The sequence below is a fragment of the Silene latifolia genome, chromosome 6 (genome assembly GCF_048544455.1).
Source record: "Silene latifolia isolate original U9 population chromosome 6, ASM4854445v1, whole genome shotgun sequence".
Taxonomy (NCBI): Eukaryota; Viridiplantae; Streptophyta; class Magnoliopsida; order Caryophyllales; family Caryophyllaceae; genus Silene; species Silene latifolia.
The window spans coordinates 115,144,959-115,162,485 of record NC_133531.1 but is presented as its reverse complement, the minus strand read 5'-3'; the positions used below and the strand labels follow the sequence as shown (position 1 = coordinate 115,162,485).

At 35.4% G+C, this 17,527-nt stretch overlaps 1 protein-coding gene across 1 annotated transcript; it reads right to left on the bottom strand.

Moving 5' to 3' along the window:
* Positions 1-10,466: 10,466 nt before the first annotated feature.
* On the bottom strand, positions 10,467-11,230 carry LOC141588522 (protein FAR1-RELATED SEQUENCE 5-like). The gene is made up of 2 exons (XM_074409960.1): positions 10,757-11,230; positions 10,467-10,646 (listed from the first exon to the last, which is right to left on the bottom strand). Exons 1-2 carry the CDS (start codon positions 11,228-11,230, stop codon positions 10,467-10,469), a joined length of 654 nt encoding a protein of 217 aa, XP_074266061.1.
* Between the last annotated feature and the right edge of the window lie 6,297 nt (positions 11,231-17,527).

Genomic DNA, 17,527 nt, shown 5'->3' with positions numbered 1-17,527 from the left:
AGTAAACCTTTTAACTTTTAGTTTTGTATATAATTTGAAGGGACATATGTCTCCCTTTTCTATTTTGGGTTGTATCATTATGTATTTTCTTATCTTTAGCGGTGTTAAGTAAATTAGCTTGTTAGCAATTGCAGGTTTTGGCACCCTCCTCTTGGGAATGTTGGAAATGTTTGTGGTTGGTTTAGGAAAGTTTTAAAAATTACAGGTTTTATCTAGTTGAACCAATTACAAACATATCCTGTCAGTTTTTCTGTAGAATTTACGCGTTTATTTATCGGTTTATTTAAGGGTGTCACAGTTGGTATCAGAGCCTATTGCTCCCGACGCACGTTTGTGCACCCCACTTAAAATCACTTGACCTTTAAATAATAAACTTGAGAGATGGGTAGGATGGGTAGAATTAGGGTTTTATGTGGTAGTCTGTTTGTGATTGCTAATTGTTAGGTACTAATTGATTTTCTCTTTTGCAAGATGGCTCTCCAATAAATGTAGATAATGCTATCTTACCTTAGTCTTCCAATCTCGTTGTTTATTCGTCTTTCAAATTCCTCTTCTCTCGCCTTGGTAACTACTCTTCAATTCTTTCTCCCGATTCATCTTTGGTTCGTTTTCTTCTTATAATAAAGTCCATGTGGACACCTTTCTTTTATTCCGCAGGATGGTTCCCTTGTTCAAGAGAACCCGGTTTTGAGAGAATGTATCATTGGAGGGCGTGAGCGAGTTGAGAAATTGATTGTTTAAGGTTTGAGTTGTATAGGAGAATATAACTTGGGATCCTTTGGTTAGACTTGTTAGTTGTGCATGGTTTGGGAGCCTAGTGAGTTGAGAATTAAAGGGATGATAGTTAGCCCTAATCCTTGTAGGCCTTGAAAGGAATACAATAGGACTTTGACGTTGCTTAATGGTTTGGTATCGTACTTTAGAATTAGCTAGTTTGTTAAAGCTTTTGAATTGACCAAATCTAGTATGGAGTAGCCCTTGTTGACCTTTCGAAATTTGAGAACACGTGGTTGGCCTTATTAATCATATCTGAATTTGGGAATTTTGGTGGAATGTTGTTCGATGTAGTTCGTGAGTTCAAAGATGTGATTCTAATTTATGGTATCGAAGACTAGAAGTATTAAGTGGTGAGATGATGGAGTGAACAAGCCATGGTACTTAGGGGATGACATAGTAAGTGAAGTTCAATGACGAGAATTGTAAAGGAGGTACTTTGGGACATGATAGTAACAAATGAATTTGTGTGGTGAATTGATTTTGGCTCTTAGGACCAATTGAGTTGAGGAATACCTACCATTGTGGAGTCCTTATTAGTCCTATGATTTGGTAGACTTTTGAAGCTTTGTTGAGCACCTTAGTGATGTAACCTTACCATATCGATCATAAGCTTTGGTGAGTGTTGGGTTAGCGGTAACCCTTCCTTTATGCCGCTTTTGTTCTCCTTTCCTTCTCTTTAACGTTCGTTGAACCCTGTTCTTATGCCAAAGTTTACATATCGTCTTTTTGCCCGAGATATCTTCTTAACTCGAATACCTCTTATTTTTGTCAACCGTTATCTTTACAGTTCGACTCCTTATCTCCTAACATGTCATTTGTTCCTTGCTTATCCTTCCTTAACGCCTTTTTATAATACTATTTCTTTTGAGAAATGTTGGACTTGGTTGGACATCATGACCTTTGAAGGGATTGTTGTGTTTGACCCTTTCCTGGTTTTGAGAGGATTTGATATTGGAAAGACTTAGGTAGTGTGATGAGACATACTTGATGGTTCTTATACCTATAGATCCTTGATAAAGTGAGTACGTTGGATTGGTGGATTTTGTGTGTCAAATGTGAGTTGCATGGGTTACTAAGGTTATGGACCATGGCATTGTTGTTTATGTTTGGATACTAGTGCCTAGTACTTGACTTAAAATGGATGAAACTGAATGGTGGATTTGAGGATATAGGATTGACTAAGTAGACGAGTTTTTGATTGGCTTCCATAAGCACTTTGGATATGAGGGTTTGTTAATGTATATGTTATCGTGTGAGAAATGTTAAATGTGGGATTATTAGTTGGTTTTAGTGAGTGATATTGATTACTACTTGAGGTATGGTATGAGAGTGAGAGTAAGCTGCATTTTTGGGGAGGTTTTGGCACTCGTTTTGGTAACTAGAAAGGGTAATGGTATGGTTGACACCAATTGTTAGTGCTAATTATGGATTGGAAAGTGCAACTTGTTGCTTGTGGGTTGGTTTCAAGCATGAATGCGTTTTGGGAATGTTGTATCTTGGTAAGGGTATAATATTGTTACTAGTTTCGATTTTGGTTTTTGGTTTTGTTCGGTGGAGGATATTGGTGGAAACATTTTGATTGGGATATGGTTAAGTTATAATTGTAGAGGATAGGATTGTCTCAAGGATTAGCTTATGCATAGACTTGTTGATGAGTGGTTCAGATGGCTCTTTGGATTAGTGTGGCCTCTGGTTGTTGCCCTGTTGATGTTCGGAGGACCTAGTAGGATGACTCTGTGGTTGGAAAATTGAGTGAACCTTTCTCGATGTACCGATCTTTCTAATTCCGATCTCTGACAATTGTCATTCTTGCTATCCTGGCTTGTTCTGTTGTGTTCGCCTTTATGAACTCATTTGACCTTTTGAGTTAGACGTCTTGTTCGTTGACATCTTTATTGACTTCATCCAAAAATTCCACCTTTAAGAGTTCAATTCCTTCTTGTCTGTCGGGTGTGAGTTCCCTATCGCGACTTGCACTTCTCGTTCCCGAGTTGTTTTCCATCTTGCATAGGTTCTATATATAGTTTGAGTAAACTTTTGGTTCATTTTTCTTAATTTGGAGTTAAATCTACTAATTGACCTCTTTCTATAACATTTGAAAATGATTTCTCACTCTCTTTCAACCCTAGTGTTCAATTAGATACCTAAGCTATTTCTCGTTTTGTGTAATGATTCCTTTTTCTTACTCTTTTTCCGCGTTACTAAGCCGTATTTAATCATAATTAGTAAAGATATTATTTTTATTATAGAATTTTAAACTAAAAGTTTGAAAATGCTTTTATGATTTTCAAAGGTTTTAACATTAGTGAATGTTAAATCTCGTTGTTGGAGACGTCCCAATAATGGGTTTTCTCATTTATTGGTGTAGAAATATGTTTATATCTTGATATGAATGTGGATGTTCTTGTCTGATCAACAAGAGTATCACCGTTTCATTAGAAAGATACCTATATTTTCTTATAACTATAATTTCTCCTTCTAAGTTTCGAGGACGAAACTTTTTAAAAGGAGGGGTGATTGTAACGCCCCGTAAATTTTGGACCGTTAATATATTTCGAAAATAATTTATTAATCAAATAAAATTTGATATTTAAGTATTTAAAGTAAAAATAATTCAAAGAAATATAATTTTATTATATTTTGAAGAAAAGTATTTATTTTGATAGTTTCGAAATGTTTAAAAATAGTTTAATTCGTGTAAAACTTTTTATTTCGAAATAAGGGCATATCGGGGGGAAAATGACAATTCTTTTGAACGTTGGGTAAACGAATTTGGAAATGGGTCGTATGAGTATTCAATTTTCTTGTAATCTCGTGTTTAAGAACTTTGGTCTTGTCGGAATTTGCATTTGACCAACGGTTTTAATTATTATAGAAACGAGCCAAAACCGACTCGTAAAAATCCCGACTAAACCCGCACCTTTCCTTTCTTTCTCTCCTTTCCCGCGGACACCTCTCCCCCTCCCTTCTTTTTTCTGATTTTTCTCTTCTATCATCTTCCTTCATATTCCAAAAAACACCATTAACATAAAACTTAAGCTTTTAAGCCAAAAATCATCATAACTTTCGCATTTCTTGACGGATTTTCATAAAATTTATATTTCCGGAATCCCCTCGTCAAGATCTACAACCTAGTATGTTTTAATTTCAGTTTTCATTAAGTTGTTTTAAGACGAATTTCGGTAATTTCGGTATTTATACTTATTTATTGTGTTTTTATTGTTTATTTAGGTGAAGAATTGGAAGACGAGTTTGGGGACTCGTATATTGTCGAAGATAGCGGATAGTTGCTAGTTAGGGTTTGGGTTTTAAGGTGCTAATTGCTCATTTTCTAGCTTAAGGTAACATATTTCGAGTTACTCGACGAATAATCGTCACAATCTTTGTTGTTTTTGTATGTTTGGTGATTTTTGTTTGAGTAGTAATTTTCACATGATAAAATTTGATGCATGCATGCTTAATTTATGTCTTTTGTTAGTTTAAGTTAACATAGTTGTATTGGGAACGATTAATTAGTGTTCAGACGATGTTATAATGAACAAAAGTGGAAAAAAAAAGAGGTGTAGGGGTGGCGGCAGCAGCCCGGCAGGCCCACGGCTGGCCCGGGTCGGCCCGTTGCTTGTTTCGCGGTTTTTCATGCTTTGTTCGTCATTTTAGGTTCATTAATGATATAATTAGAATAAGTGACATATGGTTAAACTTAGGAAATGAATCATATTAGTAGTTAAAAATTATGTAAATGGTAAAAATTATGCTTATATTAATAGTTTTCACATGTTAGGGTAAATTATAAAATGAATTATATAGCTATAATTGTAATGTTTTGATGATTGTGCCGAAAACTGAGCCTTGGTCCCTTTGACTGATTCGATGTCAGTCAATTGTGTGATTGGTTAGCCGCAATTTAACCCGTACCTGTCGCAGGGCTGGGGTTGCGGGTAAAAATTCGGTTGGATGAAATTTTATATGAATTGGATAATCGGCCTTTTTCTTGTTTTAGGCCATTTATTATATCTTTATTTCACATGTGTAGTTAGTTGAATTGAGTAGCTCCTTATATTGTAGAAATGGCCCTAGATTTCCTGAAGCCTTTAATATGGTTAATATTGTTAGAATTGGAAATTGGTATTGAATACTTATTGAGGATACTGTTGGATTGTCTGCCGAATAGACATTTATATAGCCTTTCACATGATAGAATGTTAGCATTTATGTTGGTAAGTTGGACTCTTTGCCTCTTAGGGTTAAGTGGGTGTCTTACTTGTCTTGTGTGGTGTGGGCTAAAGTATTCAAGCTGGGACTAGCTGGGACTAGGTCCTAGGTGAGTATTTCGGCCTTCATCATAGATAGGTCTTTATAGCCTTTGACGAGTATATGTTCACTGCTTGATAGCCTTTGTGTTCCTAACTAGTGGATTTATATCCAAGTTGGGGCATGACCTCGTTACTTATTTTGATAGTAAGTGGTGCCTTAAGTACTAGCCAACCCTTTGGTGGACTCCTTAGGGTACTCACTTTGTTTTAGAAAAATTGTGGGTCTTGGGTGCGGTGGTGTGTATCCGCATGTCTAGGTCTGCGCAGATTTTAGGCTAGGGTTGTGTTGTGTCTTGGCCATGTTTTATTAATATTAACCGCTGAGCCAAGATACCGGTTCGATTACCTTCCCTACCTCGTGGTATAGACTCGAGTTACAAAGTGACTATTGACCGTACTAAGAACTTATGCCTGTCTTTGATATATTGCCCTTTCTTGTATGGTGATTTTATGAATTGTAATAGGTGAGATGTAAGCCGGTTACAATTGATAAAGTTTGGATTACAATTTGTTATATGTTTCACATGATAGTTTAAATTGGTCAATTTAGTATTCATATGTTATAATACTTGGAAATTAGATGAATTATCATTTGGTTCACATGTTTTACTACATGTTACATTAATTATGACGATTCGTGGCTGGGAGGACTCGAAGTTACTCCCCACTGAATTGTGGCTTTCGTGTTTGTATAAAATGCGATTGACAGGTTGATGATGCTTTGTTGGGGTCACAGAAGAGCTAGTGAGCATAAGGAACCTTGGACCTAGTTTGGCTATTCTTATAGTAAACCTTTTAACTTTTAGTTTTGTATATAATTTGAAGGGACATATGTCTCCCTTTTCTATTTTGGGTTGTATCATTATGTATTTTCTTATCTTTAGCGGTGTTAAGTAAATTAGCTTGTTAGCAATTGCAGGTTTTGGCACCCTCCTCTTGGGAATGTTGGAAATGTTTGTGGTTGGTTTAGGAAAGTTTTAAAAATTACAGGTTTTATCTAGTTGAACCAATTACAAACATATCCTGTCAGTTTTTCTGTAGAATTTACGCGTTTATTTATCGGTTTATTTAAGGGTGTCACACCCATTCTTTTCTAACTTACAACGATCCATGAAGGATCGGAGCCATGACACATTGGTAAGCATGGTGGAACTAGTGGATGCGGACGTGATTGGAGTTGCCATTGCGGTTGATAAAACAAATTTGACTACAAAATAGGAAATGAAGGAATTAATTATCATCTATCGTTTTAATAATACTCGTAAATATAACTACAAGTATTGCATTTATATAGTGACCTCCACCCAACTATATAAATGATTCCGAGATCCAAATTCATATTAATACGGGTACGGTAAGCCGAGTCATCCCTTATTAATATAACTCGGTGGATTAACTCTTTAATCGATTCTACTTTTAGAACTCTCGGTCGATAAAAAATTACTCTAATTCCCATATTTAGCTCGGAACACATGAGATTACGGTCAACAATACTTCCGTTGAGCTCAATCCAAATTTCGATGTAATAACATTTTACTACCCCACTTCACCAACGTAACAAGGTTTGTATTACGGTAAAGCCGGCTCAACTCCCTTATGAAATTGGTACTTCATGGGTTTCTACTATTTGGTAAGGCTATTTCTCAATTATTATATGTGTGAGGTCTTTTCAATTTATTATCTATCACGTTTTAAGTGAACTAAAGCGGTGAACTACGATAATTATAATTGACATGGTCGATGACTCGATATGATATGCATGTATTGTTATGGCGATTTGGCAATGCATGTAACATATTAAAAGAAATGCAAAGCAATAAATAAAATTCATAGTATGGCCTTCCTAAAATAGAAAATCAAATAATCTATTACATATTCGGAAACCAACTCCTTTGGTCCCTTGAAACTTCAAGTGGCACGCCTCCCAAGACACCGTCTTCGTCGGATCACCTTTCCGAATGGCACCGTCTTGAAGATGCTCCATAATTACAAATAATAATAAAAATACAAAGCTATTCCTATTATACATTTGTAAAACGGAAAAACTAATAAAATAAAAATAAAAGTGATACGAGATCACATTAAATTACAACCGAATAATTATTCCTCGCGAATCAATATTCCCATTCATTACGGGTAATATTGATTAAACTAAGGCCATACTAATATAAAATTACATAATTCAAAATTATATAAATAAAAGACATTCAACAATTGAAATATGCAGCATTATAATATGTACCTATCATGCCAAATGATGTGCCAAATCGCCCTATTTAACTTATGCCGTACATATAACCCGGTTTTATGGAAATGCGTGATAATAACCTTTTAAAATCACTAATTAACACTTAAATCACATCTAAGCTCAAGTTAATTATCCTAACACATTTTAGGACTCAAAAATTAGTCATCACTCAATTTTTGACAATAATTTAACTTGATTTAATTTTATGCTCATTTTTTACCTTAAAAACATAATATTTATGAAATAAATCCAAATTAAATCATAAAAATTTCAAAATTTGAATTTTAAATTTTTGAAAATTATGGAATAAATCCATGACACTCATAATGTCAAAAAACAGGGTTAAAATTTTCGAATTTATTTTGAGAAAATATAGTTGCATTTTTATCGGTTTTATCTCATAAAATACATAAAGTATCCAAAAATTAATCCAATAATTTTTACAACTTTAGATCTGATTAGTGGGAAATAAATGCAACTTAAAATAATTTTGTCAAGCGATGCAATACGTTTTAGCTAAATTTGCTAAAATAGTCACTATTTATGTCATTTTTACTCAAAAATCCATAAATCATGCAAAATAAGATCATTAAATCTAGAAATTTACATACTCTCTTTAAATTATGCATGTGACATCATATTAAAATATCATGGCTTAATTCGATATTTAACTAATTTTAACCATTTTACCTCTTTTAATCCATTTTTATCTCATAAAAATCATAAATCATGCAAAATTAATCAAATTAACTCGACTTTTTACATACAACTTGTAAAATATGCATGTGAGGTCTTATAAAGTTTTCAAGGTCAGAAACTTAGTTTAACTATTTTTATCATTTTAATTCCCATTTTAGTCATAAAAATGTAATAAAATCACTAAAAATCATTAAAATGAGCAATAAATTTCCATAAATAATAAAAATGACCTAAAAACATTTTAGGACCAGAATATATAACATGCATGGTGATTTCGTGGCCTATACTTATAAATCACAAATTTTTAGTTTTATATGTTAACCTTTTAACTCGGAAAAACAATAACCGATTATGCATGCAACATCCTTATGCTCTGATACAACTTGTTAGATTTATATACCTATTATTAGACTCCTCTAATAATGAAATAATTAACTTGTTAATTATTTGTTCTTAAGATCTAGTGCATGCATAACAAAATGAAAGATTTATAAGAAAAACAATGTTCCTTACATTGTTATATGGTTCGAAATATATGGGCACAAGTAAGGTCACCTTCCTTCACTTGTTCTTGAGCTAAATATGATGGATGATCCTCCTAAGACTCCAAGTATAGAAGCCACTCCAATAAATTGCACCCAAGATTAATCCCAAAAATTCCTACTAATATTAACTAGATATGTAGTAGAAATATTACCTTAATAATACTAATGTTCTTGTATTACTACCTCTAGTAATAGATTATGAGTATTAGAATTTTTAGAGAATTTTATGAACTTGCATGTGAGGAAGGTTAGAGAGAAGCATAAGCAAAAACAAGCAAAGACTACAACTAGAAAAATTAGCAACAAAAATGCTCATTTTATGTGCCAAAACCGGTGGCATCATCAAGTGTAGGAATCTTTTTCCTTTTGTCTTTAGCTATTGTTTAGAATATGTAGTGTATAGGGAACACTAGTGTAAGATATAGCATGATAAAAGCTTCATATGACAAGTCACTATCATGCTTTATCAAAACAAACAAAAGACAAAAGAGCATCTTGTGCTCTCTTGTTTTGGCCGAAATATTGGATCATTTTTTGTCCATTTTTGCCTTTTATCACTTGTCCCACAAATTCTTATAAGTCATATGTTTAACTATCTTACATATTTAATTATTAATGTAATTATTTAACACTTAAATATTACAATTAATAATATAATATACACTCCACTTTTTGAGTAGTATACTACCATTATATCAACATATAATGGGTCCCATAATTACTAGTTAGTTAAAATTACAACTTCTTGTAACTTTAAATAACTAATTACCCCTACCTCAAAACTTCTATTAATACCTCAACCAATTTAGTAATATAACACTTAATTACTAAATTTAATCTTATTGAAGCACATTAAAATAAGACGCAAAATTGCACTCCCATAATTAAGGAATTAATTAATCTGTATCGCATACAATTAATTAAATATCTATTTGGGCCTCATCCTATAGGTGTGACCTAAAGGGATCAACTGACCACCACCGTCACACGACAGTAATGTCAAACTCTAGTTAGCCAATCATTACCGATTAATGACGGTCAGTCGACTGTATAAAGAATTATCCCTCACGTATTCTTAGTATGAGATTTAATAATGATATTTAAATCATGTGATCGCACTATTGTTGAGGACACATTTCCCAACAAGTCCAGCATTATTTTGTTAAAACTATTCATTTTTATTCAAGTGTAAATTTATTAAGTTTAAATGCAGTCGATTTAGACTGCTTTTAGTCCACTGTTATTCTACCATTACTCTGCTGTTATTGCAGTATTATTCCGCATAATGAGCAGTTATTCTGATTGCACTATTATTCTGGTAAGGACTTCTATTATTCCAATGTTATTTAGTAAATAGTACTTAAACATAGTAGTTACACAATAAACATCAACGTTCTAAGATATTAAAAACATAATTTTTGAAGCAACAAATATTTTAAACATATATTTTAAAGCAGGAACCCTGGACCATCATGGATAGATTTTTATATCTTTATTCTTTTCTCTGACGCCTGCGCGCAGGTCCTTGGACAGTGCTCTCAACTTCCACTGACTCATCCTTAAAAGGATTTTTGTATCCCTCCATAAGTTCCATGGCTTTTAGAACTGGTGTCTAATTGGCAGAGATTGAAGGATAGACTTCAGCGTAAGACTTCTGCAAAGCATTCACACCAGCGATGAATTGATTGGTCATCTTCGCTTCCTCTTTTCTGGCTTGCTCTTGGCCTTTTATTTCGACGCCCTCAATGTTTTCCCACTTCCCTTATTCTTGGCCTTGTTTGGCGGTCGAAGGTCAATATCATTTGAAGCTGTGATGCCAAGAAGATCGTCGATTTCATGGCTTTTAGTTTTCAGTTCAATTGGACCTGTGATGTTCTCCCTGAACTATCTCAGGGTTTTCTGTAGTTGCTTCATCTGTTTAAGCGTAGCATAAGTGTCCATCAGCCCGACAATTACATAAATCTCAGACCAAACCTTTGACATCTCAGCTTTCTTGATGTTAGCTTCATCAATGTCTTCTATGACGTTTCCAGTTTTATCTTGGACAATTGGTCTATAGGATATCTTTGTCCATCGAGCAAGGACATAAGGCTCAGGTATCTTGTATACTTGCCTACCATTCCACACCCACAGTATATGCCGACAGACGATTCCATGCCTCTCAAACAGCTTACATGCACATTTGCTCTCGTTAGTTTGGGTGTTAAATTCCACTCGAAATTTCTGTGCTTTAGTCCATCACGAACATCATGGTACTCCATTACCCCTACTGTTGTCAAACCCCCGACTCCCATGCTGCATATCGCATGTTTGACTTCCTTCTGAAAGTCTGTAAAGATAGGATGTGTGTAGACAAGTGAGGCATGCATCTCTACCTTCATTGGTCCTACTTTATCGAGCATACTATGCTCGTTTGCAGTGTCCATCCGCCTTTGTGAATGCCTTTGTTGTTCTATTGCAGAATTGTACCTTATCCAGAACTCGACAAGGGTACCAAAGTGGCTTTCAAACCGTTTGAAATAGTTGTTTGAACTTTCAGATCTCTGGGTTGTCCTCAGCAAACAACCTAGAGGCAGATCGCGAAAGTAAGCTGGTATCCACTTTCGTCTGATTGAGAATACGTACTTCAACCAACAGTTGTTTTGCATACCATGTGCTTCAATAACGGTTTGCCAGTTTTGTTCAAATTCTTCTGGTTCTAAGTCGACATCCCCAGCTACAATAAAAAAAAGTTGACAAAACAAAAAAAAATGAGAGAGAAAGGAAGAGAGAGAAAGCTCTAAAATTCTAACCTAAAAGTTAACAATGTCGGCAGTTAAGGCAACACAAAATCGTTTTTCTCCTTTAATAACTTCATCTTCTTCACTGAAAAATGCTCCAAAATCACAAAAAAATGTTACTCTCAGTGGTAGGAGTCATGAACGTCCGAAAGTTACTACCTTTGAGGCTCCATCTTCCTCTGATGCAAGAAAAACTCGGTCTATGCAGGATATTCAGGGTATCCCTATCTTACAGCTCCCTGAATATGAAGTGCAGGAAGTCATTGAGGAGGATGGTGAGCTACAGGAAGGTTGGATACTTCGCCATGAAGGAAAGGACATCCTTGTTATGCCAACAATCCATGAGGAGGAAGTACCTGAAGAGCTCTTAAAGTTTTCACATGACGATATCAAAACAGAGGTAGAATTTTGGTCTTATTCTGTTATGTATTACATTTTGGGTGCAAACCCTCCCTAGGCAATGGTAGAGGATTACATTTATCAAGTCTGGGGTAGGTTTGGTGTTGAAAGAGTCTCTTTTCTCGACAATGGGGTCTTTATTGTTAGATTTACTAAAAATGATGATAGGCAGGCCTTGTTATAGTCTGGTTACTATCTTTATGACAATAAACCTATTGTTATTAAACCATGGACTGTGGATATGGAGCTTGTTAAGGCAAAATTTGATGTTGTTCCTGTATGGGTGAAAGTTTTTAACATTCCTCTGAAATTTTGGGGGAGTTGTTTACCAGCAATTGCAGGATTAATGGGTAAGTTTGTTAAGAAAAACCAAGACACTCATGATAAAACTCGTTTAAGCTATGCTAGGGTTATGGTGGAGTTGTCCATGGATCAGAGCCTACCTGCCAAAGTCAAGTTCTTGGATGAGTCAAGGCATATGGTTTTTGTGCCTGTTGAGTATGAGTAGAAACCTATCTCATGTACCAGTTGTAATGGGATTGGGCACAACGCTACACAGTGCAAGAAACCTGTTAAAAAACCTCTTAAACCTAAACAGCAACAGAAGCAAGTTTGGAGGCCAATTAAAACTGCATGGTTCAAGATGTAGTGGTAGAACCTGTGATTACCTCTCCCATACTAACTCCTACGAATTTTCCTCCTCTACATACTGTTAGATCTGTTCACCTATAGTCTACTCCAGCAAAACATATCATGAGGTTGAATAGGCAGGAGAATATAGTAGGGGTGAGGCTCTCTGTCAAATTTAGCAAGTATTCATTCTTAGATGCACTGAACAACTCTAATGCTTCCGGGGGGGGTAGTAGAGAGTGGAAAGGACCCTCCTAGAGGCACTCTCAATGCATAGCATAGGATTTTGGAACGTGAGGGGTCTAAATAACCTGAATAAGCAGAAAGTGGTTAAATGGTTTATGCACAATAATGGGGTAGGCTTGTTTGGCTTATTAGAAACTAAGCTGAAACCTGGATCTCTTTTGAATAAAAATACTTCAATTTGTGATGGTTGGAGCATTTCACTAACTGCAGTTGGCATAGAGGAGGTAGAATTTGGATACTGTGGAAACCTGATTGTTTTGATGTTAATTTTATTTCCTACAGTGCTCAGCATATCCATATGGTAGTATGTTCTAGAGCTGATAATAAAACATTCCAACTTACTATGATATATGCTTTTAATGGTTTAGAGGAAATGGTGGTTTTATGGAATATTTTGAAGGAGATTTCCCTTGACTGCAATGATCCTTGGTTGTGGTTAGGGGATTTCAATACTGTTATGTCACCAGTGGAGAGATTAGGGGGTAATACAACTGATGCTGAAATGGCACATTTTCAGGATTGTGTCTCTATCTGTGGCATGGAAGATATACTCTCAACTGGAGCTTTGTTTACTTGGTCTTATAAACAGAATCCTTCTGATAGTGTCTATAGTAGGTTGGATAGGGCAATGGGAAATCAAGCATGGTTGGATGGATTTGGTGAAAGTTATGCACACTTTCACCCTGAAGGCTTGTTTGACCACTGTCCATGTACTGTGTTGGCTAAACAATCTACTTTGGGTGGCAAAAAAAATTTCAAGTACTTCAATATGTGGGGATCTACTAGTCAATTTAAAGATATTGTGAGGATGTGTGGAGTCTAAAGTTTCAAGGGACCAGAATGTTCTCCATCATTAAGAAATTGAAAGCCTTGAAGCCTGCTTTGAAGAGTCTGAATAAGTGATGTTTCTCTAATATAGAAAACAACGCTACTATTGCAACTCTGGCCCTTGAGAATATTCAGAAGTTGCTGGTTGATAACCCTGGTGATCCTCATTTATTGCAGCAGGAAATGGATATGACTCAGGATCTAAGAGAACTCATCTCATCCAGAGATAGTTTTTTATTCAAAAAGCCAAAATTAAATAGTCCTTGGAAGGTGATCTGAATACTAATTACTTTCATCATGCTATTAAGAAAAGAATCTACCTAAATAAAGTATTCCAAATTGAAGATATGGATGGACTTCTATGTACTGATGGTGAATCTATTCAGGCTGCTTTCTTAACTTATTATCAGAACCTTTTAGGGTCTCATACAGTGACTGAGAGAGTGAATCATACTGTAGTGAGACAAGGAGCTTGTTGCACTGCTGAGCATTGTAATATTCTGAGTAAACCTGTTACAGCTGAGGAGGTCAAGCACTGTTTGTTTAGTATCCCTAAAAGGAAATCTCCTGGACCTGATGATTATGGTAGTCAATTCTTTAGGTATGTGCAGCAGTGATAAATTTCTTTGACTCTGGCAAACTCTTATCTCATATTAACTCTACCATTATTACTCTTATCCCAAAGATGGAGAGACCAACTACTGGCAAGCACTATAGATCTATTTCTTGTTGTAATGTGATTTACAAAACCATTTCTAAGCTTATGTGTGCTAGGCTTGCTTTGATCCTTCCTGATATCATCAGCAGGAATCAGGGAGCCTTTGTTAAAGGAAGGAGCATACTTGAAAACATCCTCATCTGCCAGGATCTAGTCAGACTGTATAATAGGGGTATGGCTTCTCCTAGGTGCATGTTTAAACTAGATTTGCAGAAGGCTTATGATACAATAGAATGGAAGTTTGTGGATCAGATGCTTGCAGCGCTTAATTTCCCAATAAAATTCCATCAACTGATCATGGTTTGCCTTACTACTCCTACTTATACCTTGAACCTTAATGGAGCTCATTTTGGTTATTTTCCTGGGAAAAGAGGTCTGAGGCAGGGGTATCCTCTTTCTCCTCTCTTATTTTGTATTTGTATAGAATATTTTACAAGAGTTATGAATTATGCAGCTGATAAATGGTACTTTAGGTATCATCCTTTATGTAAGAGTCTCAAACTGAATCATCTTCTTTTTGCTGATGATCTGCTGATGTTTTGCAAAGGAGACACTCAATCTATCATGTTGCTCCTTAGAGTTATGGCTACCTTTTCTGCAGCTTCTGGTTTGAAAGTTAATGCTGCCAAATCTGAGGTTGTGTTCAATGGGGTGACAACTAGCTTGAAAGATGATATTATTCAAGTATTAGGATTTCAGAAGGGTGAATTGCCTTTCAAATATTTGGGAGTTCCAATTCAACCTGGCAGATTATTAAGGAAGGATTGCAGAGTTCTCACTGATAAAATTGTGTGAAAAATCAGAGGTATTGGGGCAAGAAAGCTTAGTTATGCATGGAGGCTAGTCCTTATTAATTTTGTGCTTAATACCTTGCACAATTATTGGGCATCTATCTTCCTAATACCCAAGTGTGTGATCCATCAAATTGAAGCTATTTGTCGAAATTTTTTGTGGGAGAATGGCACTGACTATAATAGGGCCCCTTTGGTTGCTTGGTCTGATATCCGTTACACCAAGAAGGAATGTGGTTTGGGGATTAAAAATGCTGGGGTGTGGAATGTGGCTAGTGTGGGGAAGCTGGTGCATTGGCTATATACCAAAGCTGATAGGTTGTGGGTCTTGTGGATTGATCATGTGTATTTAAAAGGAGCTGACTGGTCTAACTATCAACCACCTCCAGATGCTAATTGGAACTGGAGGAATATTTGTAAAACTAGAGAGCTATTGTCTGGTGGTTATCAGGGTAATCACTAGGGGGGCAACCTACTGTTACTGGTTATACTGTCAGGTCTGGATACTGTTGGTTATAGGGAACACACTCCCCTGTCCAATGGTATAAGGAAGTTTGGGATACATGGAATATACCTAAGCATGCTTTTATTAGTTGGCTGATTCAGAGAAAAGCTCAGAATACTCGAGTTAAGCTAGCACGATTTGAACTCTGTCTCTCTGATAGATGCTTGTTGTGTGAAGCTGCTGCAGAATCACATGAGAACTTGTTCACTGACTGTGCATACACTTCAAGGGTGATTGCAGGGATTGAATATTGGTTGCATCTTACTCTTAATGGTAGAATTGGTTATTCCCAGACTCAGGTTAAAATCTGTAGAATGGCTAAGATGGCAACCTGGTACAATATATGGCATACAAGAAATGTGTGCAGGCTGAAACAACGAGTGAAGAGGCCTGATTTTTTAGTCAACGAAATTATAGCACAAGTACGTCAACGAGTCATTCAAAAGATTGATAGAATATGTGCTTTAAAGGATAAAGATTGGTTAGCAATGTTAAATATTCATATCATGTAATGATGTAGACTATCTCAATAGTTTACAAATGAATGTACTATCATGTAATGGTTTTTCTATTTTAATACAAAAGCTCACATTTAACAAAAAAAAAAAAAAAAAAAAAGTCGACATCCCAAACAACAGCATTTATGTCTGTCATAAAATCCGTGTCATTGCAGATTGCCCTTCCCACCTTCTCAGGCACTTTCTGCATGATATGCCACATGCAGTACTTGTGCACATAATTCTTGAAAATGTTTGGGCATGCCTTTTAAATTCCAGGGCATTGGTCTGTTATTATACACTGAGGTTGCTGCTGCCTCTTTGCTTCTAGAAATTTTGTAAAAATCCACTCAAATGAATCCCGACTCTCGAATTTAAGTAATCCAGCTGCAAAAGTTACCGTCTTCTTGTTGTGGTCTACTCCTATGAACGGAGTAAACACCATGAAATATTTGTTTGTCCCATAAGTAAGGTTAAACGAGATTATGTCTCCATATAACTTGTAGTTGTTTATCCCTTCCTTATCAGCCGAAATAACCTTCGTCAAGCATTTGTTCTCATCCTGATCATAAGCAAAATAGAACCCCTTTGTTTTAGCTAGCATTTTGAAATGCACAATGAACATTTTAGCATCCTTATCCCCAATGTAACACTTGATATTTCGTTTGAAGTTTTTGAAGTCTAGCAAAGAGGCACCGATATTCTGATAACCATTTGAGTATTCCTTGAGAATTCTGAAGCTCAATGTTGGACCTATGTTTATCTTAGTATGATCAATAATGGTTCTCTTAATGTAATCACGGACGTCCCTTGACAGCTTTTGGAACTCTCTATTTTTGACAGAGTAAAGAGAGTGATTGTGAACGTCTATAAAGACATCCACAATATATCTAGCCGGTCTGTCTTCTGTTTTTTCATCTTACCCACTGCTCAGTACCCCCGGGTGTACTGCTGTAGTGAAGAGTTGGAACAAACTCATCGTTTTCTTCGTCTGAACAAGTTGGGCTGGTGAATATATTGTTATTAGAAGAATCCCCAATTGTTACAATTGTATTTTCCCAAACAATAGAGACAGTAGAAACATCTGGGACAGTAAATTATTATAATCAGTACAGTCAGAGGACAATAAAATGACAATAATATCACAATAACAGTAGCATGGGGGAGAGATGAACATTGCAGTAATGTGACAATAACAGTATGATAATAGCAACTGGGAAACAGACGACAATCAATAACATCACAATAATACTAAATGTGTTTTTCTTATGCTACTCTCTTATCAGCCGTATATTTTCATGCTACTGCACAATAATATCACAACAATAGTACCATAATATCAGAATAACACTACAATAATATCATCATGTTACTCTACTTTTACAATAATAGTACAATAATAGTACAATAATATTAGAATAACAGTAATCTGATTCTACTCTATTATAATACAGATAATACTGAATTTTTTTATGCTACTCTTTTATAAGCCATATATATATTTTCATGCTCCTTCACAATAATATCATAATAATATTATAATAATATCAC